The following is a 23,810-nucleotide window of genomic DNA, read 5'->3' as shown; positions in this document are numbered from 1 at the left end:
AAGAGTTGCAAGCATTGCAAGTCTCAACATACTCCACTACTGCATGATATCTTGTTCTAGAATCTCTACGGCATTTTCATAAACTTCACGGGGAAAGTGAATCCTCGGTGGTAGGATTCCTTGCCTTCCCAATCTCTCCTTGCGCAAATGTGGAATTTTGTGCGTATTTTCTCCTCCATGGTTCATGACTTCTACCATGGAATCTCTACGGCATTTTCATAAACTTCACGGGGAAAGTGAATCCTCGGTGGTAGGATTCCTTGCCTTCCCAATCTCTCCTTGCGCAAATGTGGAATTTTGTGCGTATTTTCTCCTCCATGGTTCATGACTTCTACCATGATTGTTTGAAGTGTTAGAAATATTTTGTTGAGTTTCTCGGCATCATACTCATCAAATTCTTCCTGCACACCTTGAATCAGTTCTTTGATAGTCGTGGGTGCTCTACAGTCGGTCAAAGACTCAAGGGATCTGAAATATCCAATATCAAGTGCATTTAGATCAGGATAATTTGGAGGCTGGTTTATTATTTTAATGTCCAGACCAGTTGTAGCCACAACTTCTGCAAACTCTGCATTACCAGGAAGAATGTGCGTTCTCGCGTTATCTTGTTGGATCAATATTGGATTGGTATCGTCTGTGGGCCAAACTTCCTTCATTCCTGGAACCACTTTTTCTATCATATGTCTCCTCATTACCCGTCGTTCACATTGACGGACTTGATTTCAATGGTCCCTCTTGCTCTTTATTCACTTCTTCTAGCAGCGGGAATCTCTTGCACAAAGGGCCAGACACCAATTTTACTTGAGAATGTCATATTGCCTTCAGCATCATATCTGAGTCGAGCAACAGTGGTCAGAAACATCACTTTCCCAATACAATTCTTGTTCCGAATAGTTCTGACCGGGTCATCTTCTTCGGGGAGGAGGTAGTAGTTTATGTTCATTTTCGTCATATAGAACCACTTTTCGTCAATATGCACAATGTTGTGCATACTAATGAACTTAGGTCTTGGAGCTGCTAAAGTGGTCTCGTCAAGCATTGACAAAGAAAACTTTATCCTTTCTCTACTATTCTTTTCTTCCAAAGATGGCTTCAGACAATTGGAGTGCCTCCTAATCTTGTGAAGCTTGAGTTTCTTGTAGAGTGTAGTATGACTGACACCCAATTGGCGAGCAAGTGACCTGAGAGTCGACCTTCTATTCAATGCAACTGTCAGGATTTGGGATAGAGTATCATCCTTTCCTTTTCTTCCACATCTTCCTTTCCTTCTGCTGGATACATCCACCTCCCGACCAAGCACTATTTGTTCCTTTGCTGTCATCCAGATTTTACGAATATGTTGAAAACCAGCTTGAAATATTTGAGCAACATCCTTCTTGTCATTTCTTTTAAACTTGCCACCCTTGGCCAGATTCAGGGTATGCAGTGCCATGTAGGCAGCATATCTCTGCTCATCTATCATTGAATTTCTTTGCCTACGTATGTGCTGACCACCTACAGTAGCAAAAGATTTTTTTAGAGAAATTGTGGTACAATAATAAAACTATGAAAATAGGAGTATGAAGGAGTATGTTAACTAGGAGTATGATCAAAACTGTACCTGTTGCTTCTTCGAGCATACCGGTACCTTCTTCTTGGAGCATATTGTCATTATCATCAGATTCTTCTTCAAGCATATTGTCATCATCATCAGCTTCTTCTTGGACATCATCATTTGCTTCTTCTTGGACCATGTTGACATCTGCTCCTTCTCCTGCAGGTGGTGTGCAATTCAAATCTGGTAGCACCATTGCTGGTGTTGTTGCTTCTCCTATTGTTCCTCTTGTTCTGCCCCAATAAGTGTTGCTGCTTTTCCTATTGCACCATAATTACTCTGTAATTTTCCAAAAAAGCAAGTTTAATACTCCAAAAAGGAAAAAACAAAGAAACCATAGATCTTATCTCTAGGTTGCTTAACCCTGAAACTATGTACCTTCTGCAATCTACTCTGGAATGAGTAGTAGCAATGCCATCTAGATAATGCTAGAGTAGCAGTAACTGGAACTTCTTGTGAATTTAACTGAAACTTCTTCTGCATTTGTACTCTGTAAGATTCTAGCTGTAGAGACAAAATGCTCCTTCATTTGATTAGCATTTAACTACGGTAATGTTTAGATTGGTTGCAACAAACAAAATACAGATTAGTCAATGAGTAAATTTCTTATTAATATGGTCTGGTTGCAGAAATACAGATCATTCAACTCTAGGATCTAGAATGCCCTTAAACAAAATTAAAACAAGCTACTAGTACTCATTTGGTCAATCTGCTACTCATATGATAGATTTGTATTTTGACATAATCCATTTCATAGTGATGTTTCTTGACAGACAAGTGATAATGTGCAGACAAGTGACAATTCTTCTTTAAATTACAAATGTTGTAGTTACAAGTAACTACTCCATGTTTACTTCTCACTATTTGCAAATGAGAAATTATAAATGTTTACTCCATGTTTACTTCTCACTGTTTGCAAATGAGTAATGTTTATACAAGGAGTACTGTGTAGTAGGAGTACAATACTCGGTATTTTGACAAACAAGTGCAGCATCTCATGTGTGATTATGCATTTATCTGAATCTATGCATTTAACTGAATCTATGCCGAATCTAACTGATCCATGTACTGATACCCTAGTCTGTTTGAAGAATTTACAGTAAAATTTACTCCAGGGAGCAAGATCACATTACTGCAGTTAGGTACTCCCAACTGCAGTTCATGATTTACTTGAGCAAGATCACATTACTACAGACAAGTACTCCATGATGTAGTTCAGGATCTTACTGTAACTACAGCATGAGAACATGGAGTGATTCTTCTGTAAATTTATATGTACATTCATGGAGTAATTTCTGTTGTTGTGCAAGGGGCGAGGCAAGGAGAACCTGCATGGAGCCCACGTGCTGCGTGCGGCAGCGACGAGCCAAGTGGGCTGGGCGCGGTGCGGACCAAGCTGAGGGGGCAGCGACCAAGCTGGGCGCGGCGGCGACCAAGCTGAGGCGGGGGTGACCAAACTGGGCGCCTGAGCGAGGGGCCGAGCGCTTGGATGATGGAGACGACGCGTGCTCATGGAGGAAGATGGCACAAGCTTCTGGAGGAAGACGACGACACGAGCTCCTGAAGGATGGGGACGACGCGAGCTCCTGGAGGATGGGGGCGGCGCGAGCTCCTGGGGAAGAGGATGGCGCGAGCTCCTGGGGGATGGGGACGGAGCGAGCTCCAGGGGCATGGGGACGGAGCGAGCTCTTGGGGGAAGAGGACGGTGCGAGCTCGTGGAGGAGGAAGACGACGTGAATTCAAAATTTCAAATCGAGGGTAGAATGGTCTAATTCCCTATTTGTCGGTTGTGTCCTAAAATTCTAACTGCAACAAAGTCTGATTGAGTATAAGACTTTGTTGCAGTTATTTTGGGACGGAGGTAGTACTATCCATCAGAAGGGAATGAATGGCCCCCTTTTGTCAGCCGGTGGCCAGTACAAAACAAAGAAACAAAAAGTTTTGAAAAGGATAATGGAAACGCTGACCTGGCAACCCTGGCTTCCACCCACGCACGCAACACATGGAGAAGCTTAGAGCATCTCCAGCCACGCCCCCAACAGGCCCCCAAGGCGTTTTTTTAGTGCCGATGCCCGAAAATTGGCCCAGTCGCGCCTCTAGGATCTCATTTAGCACCGGTTTGGGCCAAAATAACAGCCGGCGAACCCGAGCCAAACCCAAGCACCCGGGGGTCGCCTAGGGGCGCCAGCCGAAGCGAAAAGGGGCGTTGGGCCACTCTGTCGGCAAGAGGAGGCCCTTTTCTCGCCATTTCCCCCCGGTTTCCCCCCTCGGCTTCCCTTCCATTCTCCATTCCTCTCGCCAATCTCCTCCTCCTCCCTCCCAGCCGGCCGCCATGCCGCCAAAAAAGTACGTGCCCCCTCGGGCCTTGCCGGATGCTGCCGCCGCCACCACCCAGCCGAAGTAGAGGAAGCAGAGGGCGCCGCCGTCCAAGCCCCCGGGCATGTCTAACACCGACTGGAGGATAGAAGTTCAGCGCCGAGAGGCTGTCACCACCGACCGGCGGAACAGGGCCAATGCCAAGAAGGCCTGGGACAGGGCGGCGCTCGCGGCTGCGGCGGTGGCGGAGCAGGCGGATCGCGTGGCCAAACAAGCCGAGGCGGCTCGCGCGGGGATGATGAATCCACCCGGAGGCCATGGCCCGTACGCGTCCTGGAGCCAGCAAAGCGCCGGGTCTTCGGCCGGCTTCTCGTCGTCGCCACAACCCAGGGGTTGTACGCCGTCGCTGGGCTACGCTGACGGCGACGCGCACGGTGGGTTCAACCCCAACATCACCTTCCCCCATGGTCACACGGCCCAGCGCACGCCCTCGCCCGCCTTCGCCGGCGTGCAGTACCCTCCGTACACCTACTCGTCGCCGGCCTATGCAGCCTCCCCGACGCCGCCTCTTCGCCGTTGCACGCTGCTCTTCTTACAAGCCTCCTCGTTGCATCTTGGCGACACCGACGCGACGGAGGCCGACATGGACGACATCATCACGACTGGCTCGGCCGCCGCTGCCTCCCCCGGGTTCACTGCCCAAGATGACACAATGGACCTCAATGGCAACATGGACGACGAGCTTGACTATGGCAAGGAGGAGCCAGAGGAGGAGGAGGAGGAGTCGGCACCTACTCCGGCGAGGAAAGGGAAGAAGAAGAAGAAGCGGGCGGCCAGGACCGACGAGCCGCGCGTCAAGTGGGCATCCAAGGAGGATGAGTGCCTCGCCAAAGCGTGGAAAGCCGTATGCCTCGACCTGATCACCGACACGAACCAGAGCGTCGACACGTATTGGGAGCGCATCAAGACCGAGTTTGACGAGCGCAAGCTCGTCGACCCCTACTTCAAAGGCGTCTACATGCAGCGCGGATCAAAGGCAATGGTGAACCATTGGGGGCTCATCCAAACGGCATGCAACAAATGGCATGAGATCGTCGAGGAGATCGTGGCTCGCCCGGAGAGCGGCACCAGCCTCGAGGATCAGGTATGGCACGCCGATCTCTCCCTTTCCTTTTCGCTGTGTGCACCACCGACTGTTGTTCATCGGCGCAGTTGGTGCGGATGTTCGCCAGGACAGCAGCGACCAAGATTTTCAAGTACCTCCAGGTCTTCTCCCGGATCGAGAAGTGCGAGAAGTGGGCGGATGTCCGGCGCATTCTCACCAAGGTCAACGAGACGTACAAGCTGGACATGCCAGCGCCGGGCGCGGCCGACGGGCGCCCGGACGGCAACAAATGGGCCAAGTCGGTGAAACACACCGAGACGGTGTAACGCCCCGAGACCGATGCGCCAGGTGTCTTCCAGTTATTCGCTGTTGTTGCCTTGTCTTTTTCTTGCGTGTTGCATCTTGACATGTCATCATGTGCATTGCATCATCATGTTTTCAAAACTTGCATTAGTCCGGGTTCCCCAGTTCTGTCTGTTGTCCGTTCTGAGCCCAACCACACTTGCACGCGCCCGCGGCATGTCCGAAATAGTATTTTATAAGTGGCCGTAAAATGTTCTCGGAATGGGTTGAAAGTTGGCATGCGGTGTTGTTATAGTGTAGATTGGCCGCCTGCCGAGTTTCATCACATCCAGAGTTCGTTTGGTAGCCCAACCGTTAACTATAACGACAATATAGTCGGTCAAATCGTCAGACGTTTTCGGTCTCCGAAAACTGTTGCCGGGTTTTCCCTCTCTTTCCCCCCTAGACCGTCTTCACATTTCACTACCTACCGTCAGGCCCAACCTAATCTCTCTCGTCAGTCCGTGGACCTCCTCGCGCGCGCGTCCAAAATCTGTCCCGGACCCGACCCGGGCAGTCGTCACCGTTGGATTCGGATCATCCCCAAACATCTACAGAACATCTCCGTTTTTTCTTTTGGACTCCCTACCAATTTATTTCTTGACCGTTCGATTTTGATCGGAGGCTTCAGATAGCCCCTAACCTAATCCACCTGATGTATATATATATGGTCCAACCCTAGATCCTAGGTGCTTTGCCCCACCGATCCCATCGCGCCGCCGCCACTCCACCTATTCCCCTCCTCCTCGTTTTCAGTGCCAACTAACCATCGCTCTTCTGCTCCTCCTCGATCCAAGCCCACACCCGATCCAAATCCTCTTAGCCTCCACCAACCACCGATCCATCCATCTGGGACCGCCGGATAGAGATCCGACAGCCATCAGACGGCCCGCGGCCGAGCCTCTCGCTCCCTCCTCGATGCAGATTGAGAGGAGCTCGCTCGAGCTTCACCTCCAGAACCCTGCGCCGCCGAGGAGCCGCCTCGTTGCCGGAGACCAGCGCCGCTCCACCTCGTCTTGCGGCCTCTTCTGCTACTCCTCGAGCCCGCAGGCACCAGCATCCCCCCGCCAAGCCTCCCGAGCTCGTCCTCCCGTGGATCCCCTTGGCCCCCTGCCTTGCCGCGTCCGATTCCCGTTCCAACTTCGTCCACTAGCAGCTCCAGCCACCTCGCCCCCAGGATGTGCCGCCCCTCGCCGTCTTTATTCCTGCGGTTGCCTCCTTCTCTCTCATGATCTCCCTCCCTCTCTCTCTCTCTCTCTCGTGCTGCACCAGGGAGCAACAGCCGCCGCCGCCCTTGGATGTTCCGACGCAGGAGCTCACCGTCGACCGCGCCCGACGTCGCCATCCTCCTGAATCCGTCGCCGCCGCCAAGTACCTCGCCGGAGAACGATGCCCCGCTCGTCTCCGCCGTCGCTGCCACTCTGAACCTCTCGTCCCGCTGCTGTTGCTGTCCTTCAGAGTTCAGAGACGAGAGCAGCATCACCTTGCCCCGTGCCCCGCGTTGACCGCACACGGCCTCGCCTAGGCCACCCCCAGCGCCTCTAGATCCGGCCCAGCAGCGCCCCCGCCTGCTTCCCCTTCGACTCGGCCCAAGGCCACTAAGTGAGCAGACCCGGATCCAGCGCCCTGCGCACTGCTGGCCCAACATGCTTTAGATTCGGTCCGTTACGTTTTTTTCAGTTCTGGAGGTTTTTTCATAATTATCCAGGAGTTTGCCATTTTACAGAACAACCCTCATACTTCATGCATTTAATATCTCCACAACCGTGCACCGGATTAAAACAACTTATATATGTAAAATGCCTAGAATTTTGTGTAGTTTCATAATATGCCACTTTCAATTATGTTTAAAATGATGTTTGCTTTAATTTGCTTAAATAACATGTTTAAATGATTTATATCATAACTAAATAATCGTAGCTCCAAACCTAACAAACTTTATATACAAATGGGGTAGAAAATGCCTAGTTTAACATAGTGCACTCATCTTGCATGTTAAACAACTCTAAAATATGGTTTAGGGCAGAACAGTACCAAATCCATAAACATTGTTGAGGAAATCGTTAACTGGTAGCTGCTCGGTCGGCTGGTGAGTAGGGGATTAATAGGCTAATCGGCAAGTTAATCGGCCATTTAATCAATTAATCGGACAATTTATCGGGTAATCGACTACTTAGGGACCCTATGAGTAGGGATTAATCGGCAAGTTAACTGGTTAATCGGATGAATTCTTGAACAGGGTCCATAAATATGCACATGAGGATTTTCCGGAATTATTGTTTGTTGTTTTCGGCCTCATTTAAACTTGACTAGATAGTTAGTTTATGTATGCTTCACCCCTTGCCATGCTAACCAACATTTAATATTGTTGAGTACTTAAACGGGAGAGAACTAAATAATTGTTGTGGTGTTTTGTCAGTATGCAACTCGTTGCATATTGAGATCCACTTAACTTATAGTTTTTGCTTGTGCACTCTTGCCATGCCATGCCTCATTAAACCGGACATGCATCATACTTGATTGTGCATCATGCCATGTTATGTGATGGTTATTTACTATGTTGCTTGCTTTTTTCCGGGTTGCTTCTCTCGTTAGCTTCGGTTTCATTCCAGAGTTGTGAGGATCCGTTCAACTACGTCCGTTTGTCGTCTTCATGGACTCGTTCTTCTTCCTTGCAGGATCTCAGGCAAGATGACCATACCCTCGAAATCACTTCTATCTTTGCTTTCTAGTTGTTCCCTCTATTGCTGTCGGAGTAAATAACCATGGGTAGCCTAGCCGGCTCCCCCTGGCCCTTCTGAAAAAATTACGAGCCGATCCGGCCCTCAAGAATCCAAGACATGGGGCCGCCTTCCCCTTGCCGGCTGTCTCCCAGGCCGGCTATCGGAAGGCGACCCGACTTTAGCCCTCATGAAAAAAGCCGCGGGAGGGCCGGCTCCGAGAAGCCGGCCGCGAGAAGGCTGACTCCAAGAAGCCGGCTTCCACAAAGCGGTCAAGATCGTACCCTCGAAGTCTGCGTCCACATAGCGGCGATGTGACGAGGCGTGGCTACAGTAAAGCTTGCCACCCCCGAATCCCGGAGCACGCCTGGCACAGTGCGCCGTACGGGTGGCCATGACCCGTCCGGCGCGGCACTGTTGCCACGTTGACCCTGATGTCGTCCATGACGGGCTACCAGTGTGGCCCATGGGCGGTGGGCCCCTTCAGGCAGAGAGACACCCGAAGGCGGCCAGGCCTCCCCCAGTCGTCCCAAGACAGAGCCGGCTCTCCACAGCCGGCTTGCCATCTCCCTCGAAGGAGATGCCCCATTAAGGAGACAAGACGCGGTGAGGCTACAGCGATCACCCGCCGGACGGCGGCACTGTAGCCACGCCCACCTCGGCGAAGCCCTCGTCACCAGGATTGAGCAACAGTAACCAGCCACCGACAAGACCCTGGACAGTGGGGCCTGCCTGTCGACCAAGGAGCCGGCAGCCGGCGGGACCCACTAGCCGGCGGGCCCCAACAGCCGGCGCAGAAGCCGACGAGTGTAGACACAGATGGCTGGGCCCCACGCCCAGCCGGATTACCATTGTATCCCCGGGGGTAGGCCTATATAAACCCCCCGGGACACCCATGCAAAGGGTTGATTCCTGCTAGTTTTAGACACCACATAGGGAGGAGAAGAGAGCGAGCAGTGCCCTTCTTCTTCCTCTCGCCAAACAGCTCAAGGAGCATCGTGTAGCTACTTGTTCATCTAGTGATCATGCGGAGACCCCGCAGAGCAGCAGTAGGGGTGTTATCTCCACGGAGAGCCCCAAAGCTGTGTAAGATTCGCCAGCGTGCATGTCTTCGCCTCATCCCGCTTCCAGGCACCGGCGACGTCTTATTGGCTCCCACAATGATAAGCCACCCATTGGCATATGTCGCACCTACCACCCGACATTTGGCGCCCACCGTGGGGCCAGGTGCACCTCGTCCGGAGACCTATTCTGGACAGGAACCCTCTTCCTCCCCCGCAAGCGTAGCCAGCCCGGCACGCCCGACGGCGCTTGCCACGACGCGCTGCAAGGCGTCACCAATGTCTGCGCAGCGAGCGGCCTCGCCGATCTCCTTGACAAGACCCTCATCTCCGACGAGCTCGCCTCCGACGCGGGCACCGACCACCTCGTCAACCTCCTCGGCCAGCTCCACGTCTCTGGCGAGCCTGCTGTGGACTTGGAGTCGGTTGGTTCCACCGATCCGATGCCTGTCGACTCCGACACGGCCTCACTCGACACTTTCCCCACCGACGTCACGATCTACAACGACCTGCTTCCCCGGGCCGATGGCGGCGACGCTGTCACCACCGAGGTGATGGTCATCGGCCACGGCGGCGCTTCTGACGAGAGCGCCCATGACGCCCTGCACACGGCGGTCCACGACTTGTCCATCCCCCTCCCGGCCGATGCCGACGCTGAAGCACTGGAGGCTCGCCGCCTCGCCCTCCTCGCGGAGGGCCGGAAGTTGGTTTCCATGAGACGCCTTGCTGAGGCCCACCGACGCGAAGCCGACCGCGCCGCCTTTGGCACGCCGCCCCCAGGCGGGCCCAGCTGGGCCGGCGTTGTCAGACAGTGCGGTGCTGTCGTCGCCGACACGTTAGGGGTCGACCGCCCAGTCTACGCCACTCCACTCGAGAACCTGCGCGCCGCCCAGGCGGCCGTAGACGAGCTAGACGGACTGGGGGCCGAAGGACTCCCCCACATGACCCGACGCATCCAGCAGCTAATCGATGCAGCCGCGTAGCGGCACGAAGCCGACGCCTGCGCGGAAAGCCCTCCCCCGCGCCGAGATCACGGCGCGACGTCCCGGACGCCGACTATGGGTAAAACCCGCGCGCGGCGCGAGAAAGAGCCGGCTGCCAGCCGAAGCCGAACCCGAATCTCCATCGAGCGAGACGCAGAAGGCCACCCCCGGGCCATGGAGTGGCAGGGCAACCCGCCTCCGCCTCGGCCCCGTGGAGAGAGATATCCCACCCCACCGCCTGTTGCGCATCCGACTCTCAGCGGCCGGCTAGGTCGCCGCGAAGGAGTCGGCGAGAACGACGCCCGCCATCGGATCGACCGCCTGGCGCGATCCCTGGCGCTGGAAGAAGAAGATGATGTCGGCCCGCCTTGCTTCTGCCCCCGCATCCGCGACGAGCCTTTCCCCAAAGGGTTCTCGCTCCCAAGAGACACGCCCAAGTACAACGACTCTGTGAAGCCGGAAGATTGGTTAATTGACTACTCCACGGCGGTTAGCATAGCAAACGGCAACAGGCGCGTTGCCGTGACGTACGTGCCCCTCATGCTGCAAGGCACGGCGCGGACCTGGCTCAACAGCCTCAAGCCATACAACATCAACAGCTGGCTAGATTTCACAGAAGCCTTCGTCCGCAACTTCACCAGCACCTACAAGCGGGCTCCCAAGCCCAGACAGCTCTCCTTGTGCGTACAAGGCCCCGCCGAGTCTACTCGTGACTATCTCACGCGTTGGGCCGAGCTCCGCAACTCTTGCGAAGGGGTGCACGAGGTGCAAGCCATAGAATACTTCACTGCCGGGTGCCGAGAAGGCACCCTCCTCAAGCACAAGCTCCTCTGCGACGAGCCGACTACCCTCAACGAGCTTCTGGTCATAGCGGACAAGTACGCCACCTCCGACTCCTCAATGAAGACCGAACTCCGGGTAGACGCGTCCGGGAAGGTACTCAACCCGGCGCCCAAGACGCCGACTGGGGACTCCGGCCGACGCCCACACCAAAACGACCACAAGCGCAAGGGCCCCGTGCCGCCTTCCGCCAGTCGGCAGGTGGCCACAGTCGAAGACAAGCGGCCCGAAGGGCGGCCCGTGCCCAAGAAACCCAAGGGCGGCAGGCCGGCTTGGCAGCCGGCCTTCTCCTACGAGCAAACTCTCGACGCCCCGTGCAAGTTCCACAGCGGCGCGAAGCCGTCCAACCACACGACCCGAAAGTGCCACTGGCTCACCCGAATCTCCAAAGGCGAAGCTCGCGCCGCCTCCGCCTGCCGGTCCGCCGCCTCCGGCTCCGCAGCCGCCGACCGCTCGGCCCGCAGTCGGAGCCGTGCACGATGAGTTCCCCGACGAGCATGCCGCCTATGTCATCTTTACAAGCCAGCACGAAGACCGGCGCAGAGCACCAGGAAGTCAGCATGGTCGCTGCCAACCCCGCCGAGCACATGCACTGGTCAGAAAAACCTATCAGCTGGAGCCGGGCCGACCACCCAGAGGTGATGCCATCTCCCGGCTCTTATGCGTTGGTTCTGGATGCCACCCTTGCAACGGACAGACGCGTCGCCCGTTTCTCCCGCATGCTGATAGACGGTGGGAGCAGCATCAACATCCTGTACCGTGACACCCTGGAGAAGCTGAACGTCAAGGCAAAGCAACTCATGCCTACTCGGACTGTGTTCCATGGCATTGTACCCGGCCTGTCATGCGCCCCCATTGGCAAGGTCAAGATTGATGTACTCTTTGGGGACAAGGAGCATTTCCGCCGAGAAGCGATCTGGTTTGAAGTGGTGGACCTGGAGAGCCCCTACCATGCATTGCTTGGCCGACCTGCCTTGGCCAGGTTCATGGCAGTTCCCCACTATGCTTACCTCAAGATGAAGATGCCGAGCACCAAGGGCGTCATCACCATAGTCGGCGATTACAAGAAATCTTCCAAGTGCGCAGCAGCCAGCAGCCGGCTGGCCGAGTCCCTTATGATTGCCGAAGAAAAGAAGATGTTGAACCGAGTCGTGGCCATGGCCGGCAAACAGTCGGCCTTGTCCCCTGATCCCAAGGAGTATGATGCTCAAGGATCTTTCCAGCCGGCCAAGGAGACGAAGAAGATACCTCTTGACCCCGAGCACCCAGAGAGGTTTGCCGTCATCGGGGCAAACCTAAACAGCAAATAGGAAGGCGAGCTCGCCGATTTCCTCCGTGAGAATCGGGACATCTTTGCATGGTCCCCCAAGGACATGCCGGGTGTTCCGAAGGAATTCACCGAGCACAAACTACACGTCCAAGAAGACGCAAAACCAGTCAAACAACCCCTCTGCCGACTGTCGGAGGAGAAGAGAAGGATTGTAGGAGAAGAGATAGCCCGGCTTCTGGCGGCCGGCTTCATTATGGAAGTTTTCTTTCCAGAGGGCTCGTCAACCCGGTACTCGTGTTAAAGAAGAATAACAAGTGGCGCATGTGCATAGACTACACGAGCCTCAACAAGGCCTGCCCCAAAGATCCCTTTGCCCTGCCAAGGATTGATCAAGTGATAGACTCCACGGCCGGATGCGAGCTGTTGAGTTTCTTGGATGCTTACTCAGGATACCACCAGATAAAGTTAGATCCGGCAGACCGCCTGAAGACCGCCTTCATCACGCCATTCGGAGCCTTTTGCTACCTGACTATGACATTCGGCTTGAGAAATGCCGGTGCCACTTTTCAGCGTTGCATGCAGAAGTGCCTCCTCAAGCAGCTCGGCAGAAACGCCCACGTCTACGTAGACGACATTGTGGTGAAGACGGAGAAGCGCGACACCTTGCTGGAAGACCTCAAGGAAACATTTGAGAACCTATGCCGGTTCCAAATCAAGCTCAACCCCGATAAATGAGTGTTCGGAGTGCCAGCTCCTAGGCTTCCTGGTCTCCGAATGCGGCATCGAATGCAACCCAGTAAAGATCAAGGCCATTGAGAGAATGGAGATTCCCACCAAACTTCGAGACGTCCAGAAGTTCACCGGATGCTTGGCCTCCCTGAACTGCTTCATCAGCCGGCTCGGAGAGAAAGCTCTCCCCCTCTACCGCCTCATGAAGAAGACCACTCACTTCGAGTGGAATGACCAAGCCGACCAAGCTTTTCATGAGCTGAAGAAGATGCTGGCCACGCCGCCTGTCCTGGCGGCGCCGACTGAGAAAGAGCCCATGCTCCTCTACATTGCCGCAACCAGCCGGGTGGTCAGCACCGTCATCGTAGTCCAACACCCAGAAGAGGACCGAGCCCAGCCGGTCCAGAGGCCGGTGTACTATTTGAGCGAGGTGCTGTCTACCTCGAAGCAGAACTACCCGCACTACCAGAAGATGTGCTATGGCGTGTACTTCGCCGCCAAGAAGCTGAAGCCCTACTTCCAAGAGCATCCCATCACGGTCGTATGCACCGCCCCGCTGGCCGAGATCATAGGCAGCCGGGATGCATCCGGCCGGGTGGCGAAATGGGCCATCGAGCTGGCCCCTTACACGATCTTCTACCAGCCTCGCACCGCCATCAAGTCCCAAGCATTGGCCGACTTCCTCGTCGACTGGGCCGAGACCCAGTACCTGCCGCCAGATCCCGACTCCACTCATTGGCGCATGCACTTTGATGGGTCCAAGATGCGCACCGGCTTGGGAGCCGGCGTCATCCTCACCTTTCCCAAAGGCGACAAGCTCAGATACACGCTGCAAATTCACTTTGCCGCCTCCAACAACGTGGCCGAGTACGAGGCGCTCATACACGGGCTCCGGCTTGCCAAAGAGCTCGGCATTCGCCGGATCCTATGTTATGGCGACTCGGACTTGGTGGTCCAGCAATCATCCGGCGACTGGGATGCCAAGGACGCAAATATGGCAAGCTACTGCTTCCTCGTTCAGCAGATCAGTGGGTATTTTGAAGGATGCGAGTTCCTCCACGTACCACGAGCCGACAACGAGCCAGCTGATGCCCTGGCTCGAATAGGCTCCACTCGGCAAGCAATACCAACCGGTGTCTCTCTACAACGCCTGCTCAAGCCATCTATCAAGCCGTCTCCAGAGTCCGATTTCATCTTCGTACCGCCTGACCCCGATACAGCCGGGCCCGGCTCAAAGAACCAAGAAGGTGACCCGGGGACTTCGATAGTCGGCCAGGGGACATCAGCAGGCGGCTCGGGGACTTCCGTAGTTACGCCCGACCCGGGGACTGCCACACCCGGCTCGAGGACTGCGGTAGTTGGCCCGGAGACTGCACCAACACAACAGGCGGCGGCCGACTCCAGCGTTTCACCACCCAGCCCGCCCGCCCTGGTCGCAGTAGCCGCATTGGCAATAGAAGAAGTCGCAGCTCCATCATGGGCTCAGTCCATCCTCAACTTCCTAATAAACTAAGATCTGCCGGGTGACGAAACAGAGGCAAGACAAGTCCAACACCGAGCCGGAGCATACACAATCATCAACAGAGAGCTCGTCAAGCGCAGTGTCACTGGAGTCCTCCAGCGATGCGTCGAGCAAGAGAAGGGCATTGCAATCCTCAGAGACATCCACCAAGGAGAATGCGGCCACCATGCGGCCTCAAGATCACTCGTCGCCAAAGCCTTCCGCCATGGTTTCTTTTGGCCGACTGCTTTGGATGACGCCAAGGGGTTAGTTAAACATTGCAAAGGATGCCAACTCTTCAACTCCAAGCAACACATGCCGGCTTCAGCACTCAAGACCATTCCCGTCACTTGGCCCTTCGCCGTTTGGGGACTGGACATGGTGGGACCATTCAAGACGGCGCGCGGCGGCATGACACATCTGCTTGTCGCCGTGGACAAATTCACCAAATGGATTGAGGCAAAGCCGATCAAGAAGCTGAATGGGCCGACTGCCGTGACATTTATCGCAGATATAACAACTCGGTACGGCGTACCACACAGCATCATCACCGACAATGGCACGAATTTCGCCAAGGGAGCCTTGGCACGTTTCTGCGTGACGCAAGGCATCCGGTTGGACTTAGCGTCCGTTGCCCACCCGCAGTCAAACGCCCAGGTCGAGCGAGCCAACGGCCTCATCCTTTCCGGCATCAAGCCTCGACTGGTCGTACCACTGGAGCGTTCAGCCGGCTGTTGGCTCGATGAGCTGCCGGCCGTCCTCTGGAGTCTGCGCACTACCCCAAACAAGTCAACCGGCTTCACTCCTTTCTTCCTCGTGTATGGTGCCGAGGCGGTCATCCCAACTGACATCGAGTTCGACTCGCCTCGGGTAACCATGTACACGGAAGCGGAGGCCAAGGAAGCACGAGAAGACGGTGTCGACCTGCTGGAAGAAGGCCGGCTGTTAGCCCTCAGCTGGTCCGCCATCTATCAGTAGGGCTTGCGCCGCTACCACAGCCGAAAGGTCAAGCCAAGATCCTTCCAAGAGGGTGATCTTGTGCTCCGGCTGATCCAGTGAACAGCCGGCCAGCACAAGCTCTCGGCCCCTTGGGAGGGCCCCTTCATCATCAGCAGAGCTTTAGGCAACGATTCCTACTACCTGATCGATGCGCAGAAGTTGAAGGCACGAAAGAGAGACGACTCCGGCAAGGAGTCGGAATGACCATGGAACGCCAACCTCCTCCGAAGGTTTTACAGTTGAAATGCAGTATGTATCACGCTAACTTTTGTACTAAGTACGAGACAATAGGCCCCCCGAGGAGAGCTCGGGGACTGCCATCTTTTAGCTATGAATGAAGAGTATCATGCTTATGACCTTGGCATTACATTCACTTTTTCCGTCCGGCACCGGGTTCGACTAGTCGGCCCGGGGACTGGCCGCCTGGAGTTATATTAGAAGTCCTACCCGCAGTCAGACAAGTAGTGTGCCGGCTCCCAAGCCTTCTCTTGCCAAAAGTCGCAGATCGAAGAACCGGCTGTCCGGCTGGCAAGAGTTAAAGGCAGGAAAGGACGCCCACACGAAAAATGGCTAGGGACTAACGGACTAATATAACAAAAGCCGGTTTTTCTCCCACCACCGACCGACTACCAGAGTAGCCGGCCAGCCGGCTTCCATTCACCTCGCTTCAATCTAAGAAAGCTCGAGTACTTGCCTTCCCAAAAGGGGAAGGCGGCAAAGGAAACAACCTAAGGATAAAAAGCATACACGAATGGAAACCAAACACGCACACAATAATATTTACATAAAAGACCTTCAAAAGACCAGCATTCAACATAGTTCGAATACACCCCCAGTGGGTAGAACTGCGCAAGTTTAATAAAATTGTTCAAAAGGCAACAAGCAGGAAAAAACAAGGACGGCAGATTAAGCCAAGGGAGCGACCGGCGAGTCGGGCAGGTCGGTGGAGACGGCAGTGCCGGCTGGAGGAGTGGCCGGCTGGCGAACCTCGGCATGATCACCGCCTCCCGCAGAGGGCGCGCTAGCACGCGCCTCATTGCTGGAGGCACGATCAGGCTGAGGCTGGCTGGCCGCTTCACCGGCTGGCTCAACGTCTTCACCTTCCTCTCCTTCGTTGTTTTCGCCTTCATCGCTGGAGGCGATCTCCTCTGCCGAGTCCTCACCCGCTGCCGAGTCCAGCCTGAACCACTCCTCCGGCTGGGCAACGCCGTCATCATTAATTTCAGGAGCGAAGACGCTGATGTTAGTGCACTCGGCGATCGTCGAAGCGCGCTGAGCGATAGCCGGCCGCACCTCCTCCATCTCTTCGTCGGCCTCCAGCCGCCAGGTGCGCAGCTGGTCCAGGTTCAGCCCCGGATACCAGGCTCGGACGAACTCTAGCGCCCGCCCAACTCCAAGCCGGGCTGCCGATGCCTTCCAGGCCTCGAAGCGGCCAACCGCAACCTCCAGCCAGTCGGCAGTCCGACTCGGGGTGCGGGGAATCGTCTCGCTTGGCTAGAGGGCGGCCAACACCTGCGCCCCTGCGCGCTAGAGGCGGCGGAGCATACGGTGAGCCGGCTGCAGCCGGGCTTGGACCGCCAAGAGTTGCTCCTCAAGTGTCCGACTCGCGTCCGGCGCGATTTCAGCCCCCGCCTGCCGGCGTGCCTCGCGATGGGCCTTGATGGTTTGGGTGGCGAAGACGGAGTAGCCGGGAAAGTAGTCTGCACAGAGAACAAAAAGTAGCACAAGTCAGAACACAAATCAGGGATCAAGGGGCAAGCAAGGAGTGAAGAAGGCGGCTTACCATCGATCAGATCCTCGATACGACTGAAGCCCTCGCTCAGTGCCTGCTTCGCCTCAGCCCAGCCCGCCGCTTCGGTCTCGAACTCAGCCTTCAGGGCGTCCTCGCTGTCCTGCGCCTTCTTAAGGGCCACCTTGTGGCTCTCCTCCTGGTCGGCCAACTTCTTGGCCAGGCGGTCACGCTCCAGGACCAAGGCGTTGTACTCGGCTTCCTTGGCGCGAAGGGCGGCCTGGGCCCCGCTAAGCTGCCCCCTCAAGTCGGCATTGGCTCCTGCAAGCATGAAGACAAAGGAAAAATTAATAAGGAAGAAGTCGTCAAGGAAGATCTGACCCGGCTGCTCAGCAGTCGGCCCGAATCTTGGAGACTACACCCAATGGGTGCGCTGACACGCCCCCACAGGAGACGAACGAAACAAAGCACACACTCCGGCTGCTGTCAGGTCCTCGGTTCTCCTGCCCAGCTCCTGAGCCTGGGAGTTGAAGGCGGCAGCGCGGAGGTTATGATACTCCTGGAAGATTATACAGGAGGCGAGGATAAGTTAAGTTGTCAGGACCTAGTAAGTTCCAAGCTGCCTGCGCAGCAGCCAACTCGGAACTCGGGGACTACACCCAGTGGGTGTGCTGACGCGCCCCCACGGAAGAAATCAAAAGAGCAAAATAACCTAGGCCAGAAGACTCACCCGGATGACGGCCCACGTCGCGAGGAACTCTTGGGTGTACCGCTGCAGCGAGGCGGCCTGATCTTGAAGCCGGTTCCGGACCTCCTGGGCCACCGTGTTCAGCTCGCCCGTCCCCCCGCTGGGAGTCCACTCGGACGTGCTGGCGCTGGCCGCCTCCAGGGCCTCCGCCGTCTGGCTGGCGCTCGCAACTCGGTGCGGTTCCGACGCGGAGGCACCACCCCCTGCGCGCCGGCGCAATGCCGGCTGCACCTCGAGGCCGGCCCCTGCCTCCGTCTCGTCCCCGGCCGGCTACTCTGGCGCCGCAGCTGATTGGCCGCTTTGGCCCGCTCCAATCGGCGCCGTCTGCGGCGCCCCCTCCACGAAGATCACGTGGTCCTCCCTCCTCTCCATCACCGGCGGGTCTTGGTCGACCTCCTCCGACGGGGGCATGGGGATGTCGGGGGCCACGGCGCGGAGGGGAACGACGAGCAGCGGAGGCTGGTTGTGCGAGGCCTCCGTCTCCGCGGCTGCCGCCTCCGCCCGGGCCTTGGCCGCCGCGTCGGCCTGCTCCTTCGTCGCCTGGGCGGTCCTTCGCTCCGCCGCCTCCCGCTCCTCCCGCGCCTCCCGTGCGTTCCGCTCCGTGGCCTCCCTAAGGTCGGCGCGGGGATCCACGCGACGGGAGCCTGAAGACCCTCCAGTCGGCCTGACTACGGAGCCGCCAGGACCCCGCTCAAGGGAAAGCGGTGCCCTGTCCGGCGAGCAAAGAAAGGTTTAGAAGAGCTTCGGTCGAAAAGGACAACAACAAATATATATATATACAAGACATTCGACGACTTACGCCGAGATCGCCTGCGGCTGTTTCACCGCCTTGCGGAAGCGGGCCGCCTTCACGGCCGCCTCATCCCGCTTGGTTGCCGCCGTAGAAGCCTTGGATTTCTTCGGCCGGCTGCCGAAGAAGGTCGACGCGGCCCGGCGCTTCTGCGCGCCGCCACGGGCAGCCGGCGCGGCAGACAGGCCCGTGCCTTGATGATCAAGCGCCGGCTGGCGGTACGGGGCGGCTTCGACCTCGTCGTCGTCCGGCCAGTCTTCGAAGCCGGCCCCGAGCCCCGCGCCTCCGGCCTCGTCGCCTTCCCCCACGATGGCGTCTTCCATGGCGGCCGCCCCCAGGTCCGGATCATCGGCGTCGTCCACCGTGCGGTCGGGGAGGAGTTGGCGCTCTACCCCTGCCGCCCCGGCCGTCGGCGGAAGAAGAGGGTTCTGCTAAAGGCAAACCAACTGATCAGAGGTCGGCTATCATGAGGCCGGCTACAAAAAAAAGAAGAAAAAACTTATGGCAGGCGGAGGGTTGGCGTGGGAATACGGCTCCTTGCCGTATCGCCAATCCTCGGCGAGCTTGCAGTTGGAGATGTAGTTCACCATGTAAGACACCTCTGCATGAGGCATCTCCCTGGTGCTCAGCCGGCACGGGTCGAAGCGGCCGCTCATCTGGCAAATCATGTGAGGCCGGCCTTGGAGCGGAAGTACCCGGCGCTCCACGAAGGCGGCCACCAAGTCGGCACCGGTCAGGCCCTCCGACTGGATCATCACCCGAAGCCGGGAGACGGCTGCGTTCCCGGCCTGAGACAATGACCTGGCCCGGTAGCTCCATGAAGGTTGCCTCCCAGCCGGCGGGCCGGCTACGTAAGCCGGCAGGTTGACGTAGTCGCCGTGCTGGGCGACGTTCTTCACGTAAAAGTAGGACTTCTGCCAGAGCTTCACCGACTGGATCAGCGGGATGGGCGGGAACGGATTGTTCTCGCCCGTCCGCCTCATGGCAATGAAGGCTCCGCAGGGGGCGGGCACACCCGCGACGACGGTGCCGAGCTTCTTTTGGAAGAATTCCCCCCAGAGCTCGAGCGTGGGGAGAACCCCAAGAAAGCCCTCGCACAGGGTGACGAAAACCGACAGCAGCATCACTGCGTTGGGCGTGAGGTGATGCGGCTGGAGGTGGTAGAATTCGAGGAAGGCTCAAAGGAATCCGCTCGCCAGGAGGCCGAAGCCGCGCAGGCAGTGCAAGCGGAAGATCACCCGCTCGCCCTCCTCCGGTGCCGGCGAAATCTCCCTCGCCGGCGCTTGACGAACCCGCACGAAGTTCTCGCCCGGCAGGCGCCGCGTCCGGCGGAGGAACTCGACGTGGTCCTCGTGGACGTTGGAGCCATCCCACGAGCTCGACAATGCCATGGGAGCGACGCGGCGAGGAGCAAGACGATGCGACGGTGGAGACGCGCACGACCCCGCTACGGCGGGACCAAAGGACCTGAGAGGTCCGACGGCGGAACGGCGCGGCAAAGGGTTGCTGCGGCGGCGGAAAGAAGAAGAAGGAAGGCGAGAAGGGGCGGAGCGAGGGAGAGCGTGCGAGCCTCTGCCGCTCCCCCTCCTCCCCCTACTTATAGACCCGCGCGGCGGAGCCGAGGAGGCGTGGCATGGGGGAACGTGGGGATCAACTGCGCCCACTCCCCCACGTCCCGCGATTATTGCGCCCTGATGGCGTAATAAAACCGCCGCGGGAAGGCAAGCGGTCCGCATGGGCCGCAGAAGATCCGCGCTCGGGCCGAGGCCTAGGAGTGGCGGGCCCGGGCCTGCGGCGGCGTCCCGTCGCACGCGTGCACTGGCAGGATTTCCTTGCCACGTGGCCCGCGGGATGGCGTGCGGTCAGCTCGCAGGCCGACCCGCGTTCCCGCCTACGAGAAACGGGGCTTTCCGAAGACGGCGCGCACAAGCACAGCCGGCCCCTCAGGATAGGAAGCTGACTGAGCTTCTCGTCCCTTTATCAGCCTCGAAGCTCGATCAGCTTCGAGGACTACTGTCGGAGTAAATAACCATGGGTAGCCTAGCCGGCTCCCCCTAGCCCTTCTGAAAAAATTACGAGCCGATCCGGCCCTCAAGAATCCAAGACATGGGGCCGCCTTCCCCTTGCCGGCTGTCTCCCAGGACGGCTATCGGAAGGCGACCCGACTTTAGCCCTCATGAAGAAAGCCGCGGGAGGGCCGACTCTGAGAAGCCGGCCGCGAGAAGGCCGACTCCAAGAAGCCGGCTTCCACAAAGCGGTCAAGATCGTACCCTCGAAGTCTGCGTCCACATAGCGGCGATGTGACGGTGCGTGGCTACAGTAAAGCCTGCCACCCCCGAATCCCGGAGCACGCCTGGCACAGTGCGCCGTACGGGTGGCCATGACCCGTCCGGCGCGGCACTGTTGCCACGTTGACCCTGATGTCGTCCATGACGGGCTGCCAGTGTGGCCCATGGGCGGTGGGCCCCTTCAGGCAGAGAGACACCCGAAGGCGGCCAGGCCTCCCCCAGTCGACCCAAGACAGAGCCGGCTCTCCACAGCCGGCTTGCCATCTCCCTCGAAGGAGACGCCCCATTAAGGAGACAAGATGCGGTGAGGCTACAGCGATCACCCGCCGGATGGTGGCACTGTAGCCACGCCCACCTCGGCGAAGCCCTCGTCACCAGGATTGAGCAACAGTAACCAGCCACCGATAAGACCCTGGACAGTGGGGCCTGCCTATCGACCAAGGAGCCGGCAGCCGGCGGGACCCACTAGCCGGCGGGCCCCAACAGCCGGCGCAGAAGCCGACGAGTGTAGACACAGACGGCTGGGCCCCACGCCCAGCCGGATTACCATTGTATCCCCGGGGGGTAGGCCTATATAAACCCCCCGGGACACCCATGCAAAGGGTTGATCCCTGCTAGTTTTAGACACCACATAGGGAGGAGAAGAGAGCGAGCAGTGCCCTTCTTCTTCCTCTCGCCAAACAGCTCAAGGAGCATCGTGTAGCTACTTGTTCATCTAGTGATCATGCAGAGACCCCGCAGAGCAGCAGTAGGGGTGTTATCTCCACGGAGAGCCCCGAAGCTGGGTAAGATTCGCCGGCATGCATGTCTTCGCCTCATCCCGCTTCCAGGCACCGGCGACGTCTTATTGGCTCCCACAATGATAAGCCACCCGTTGGCATATGTCGCACCTACCACCCGACAATTGCTATGTCGCGATACCTACCACTTTCTATATCATGCCTCCCATATTGCCATGTCAAGCCTCTAACCCTCCTTTCCTAGCAAACCGTTGTTTGGCTATGTTACCGCTTTTGCTCAGCCCCTCTTATAGCATTGTTAGTTGCAGGTGAAGATGAAGTTTGTTCCATGTTGGAACATGGATTTTGTTGGGATATCATTTTTATCTCTTATTTAATTAATGCATCTATATACTTGGTAAAGGGTAGAAGGATCGGCCTTATGCCTGGTATTTTGTTCCACTCTTGCCGCCCTAGTTTCCGTCATACCGGTGTTATGTTCCTTGATTTTGCGTTCCTTACGTGGTTGGGTGTTATGGGAACCCCTTGACAGTTTGCTTTGAATAAAACTCCTTCAGCAAGGCCCAACCTTGGTTTTACCATTTTCCACCTAAGGCTTTTTCCCACGGGTTTCCGGAGCCCGAGGGTCATGTTTATTTTATCCCCCCCCCCGGGCCAGTGCTCCTCTGAGTGTTGGTCCAAACTAGAGCCCCTTGCAGCGCCACCTCGGGGAAACTTGAGGGTTGGTTTTAGTTGTACGGACTGCTCATCCGGTGTGCCCTGAGAATGAGATATGTGCAGCTCCTATCGGGATTTGTCGGCACATTAGGGTGGCTTTGCTGGTCTTATTTTACCATTGTCAAAATGTCTTGTAACCGGGATTCCGAGTCTGATCGGGTCTTCCTGGGAGAAGGAATATCCTTCGTTGACCGTGAGAGCTTATGATGGGCTAAGTTGGGACACCCCTGCAGGGTTTGATCTTTCGAAAGTCGTGCCTGCGGTTATGGGCAGATGGGAATTTGTTAATATCCGGTTGTAGAGAACTTGACACTTAATTAAAATGCATCAACCGCATGTGTAGCCGTGATGGTCTCTTCTCGGCGGAGTCCGGGAAGTGAACACGGTTCTTGTGTTATGCTTGAACGTAAGTAGTTTCAGGATCACTTCTTGATCACTTCTAGCTTCATGACCATTGCTTTGCTTCTCTTCTCGCTCTTATTTGCGTATGTTAGCCACCATATATGCTTAGTGCTTGCTGCAGCTTCACCTCACTACCTTTCCCTACCCATAAGCTTAAATAGTCTTGATCTCGCGGGTGTGAGATTGTTGAGTCCTCGTGACTCACAGATACTTCCAAACAGTTGCAGGTGCCAATGATGCCAGTGCAGGTGACGCAACCCAGCTCAAGTGGGAGCTCATTGAAGATCTTGTTCGTTGTGTTATGTCTTTTCCGGTTGATCAGTAGTGGAGCCCAGTTGGGACGATCGGGGATCTAGCATTTGGGGTTGTCTTCTTTTATTTTGGTTCCGTAGTCGGACCTTAATTGTATTCTAGATGATGTATGTTTAACTTGTATTTGTGTGAAGTGGCGATTGTAAGCCAACTATTTATACCTTTATTATTCAGTACATGGAATGTGTAAAGATTACCCCTCTTGCGACATGCCTACCATGCGATGCCTTTAAGTCGTGCCCCGACACATGGGAGATATAGCCGCATTGTGGGTGTTACAAGTCGGCCACCGCGCATGTGCAAGAGTCCATCGAGCATTGCCTCACCGACGCTCAGACCCGAGCCGCCCAGAGGGAAGAGAAAACCGAGGCGCGGTGGTCGGCGTTGATGATGAACAACGTCATCAAGCTCGACCTGCTCCGCACCAACGTCGCCGCGCAGAAGAGGAACACCGACCTGGCTTTCCTGATGGGGGCGCGGACATGCTCCGGAGCGACGATGAGCAGCTCAAGGCATGGTACCTGGCGGAGCGTGGCCTCATACTGAACCAGATGCCGTCGACCGCGGCGCCAACTCCACGTCGACGCCGCCGCCGCCGCCAAGCCCGAGCGATGATGCCTCGAC

General features: G+C 56.5%; 1 protein-coding gene across 1 annotated transcript; it reads right to left on the bottom strand.

Annotated features, from left to right (window-relative positions):
- Positions 1-205: 205 nt before the first annotated feature.
- Positions 206-3,560, bottom strand: LOC125552028. Its single transcript, XM_048715478.1, has 2 exons — positions 1,601-3,560; positions 206-1,494 (listed from the first exon to the last, which is right to left on the bottom strand). The coding sequence occupies exons 1-2, from the start codon at positions 1,788-1,790 to the stop codon at positions 743-745; spliced, it is 942 nt and encodes a 313-aa protein (XP_048571435.1). The 5' UTR covers positions 1,791-3,560; the 3' UTR covers positions 206-742.
- Positions 3,561-23,810: the final 20,250 nt, after the last annotated feature.

Source organism: Triticum urartu, chromosome 4 (genome assembly GCF_003073215.2).
Source record: "Triticum urartu cultivar G1812 chromosome 4, Tu2.1, whole genome shotgun sequence".
Lineage (NCBI taxonomy): Eukaryota > Viridiplantae > Streptophyta > Magnoliopsida > Poales > Poaceae > Triticum > Triticum urartu.
Note: the sequence above shows the minus strand (reverse complement) of the source record. Positions and strands in the feature narration are given on the sequence as shown.

What these genes read in the sequence shown, in the direction of transcription:
- LOC125552028 (XM_048715478.1), bottom strand. Translation starts at nt 1,790, where the DNA reads ATGGTGCTACCAGATTTGAATTGCACACCACCTGCAGGAGAAGGAGCA. An exon ending in TATGCTCGAAGAAGCAACAG is followed by an intron (nt 1,495 to 1,600) that starts GTACAGTTTTGA and finishes TTGCTACTGTAG; the next exon opens with GTGGTCAGCACATACGTAGG.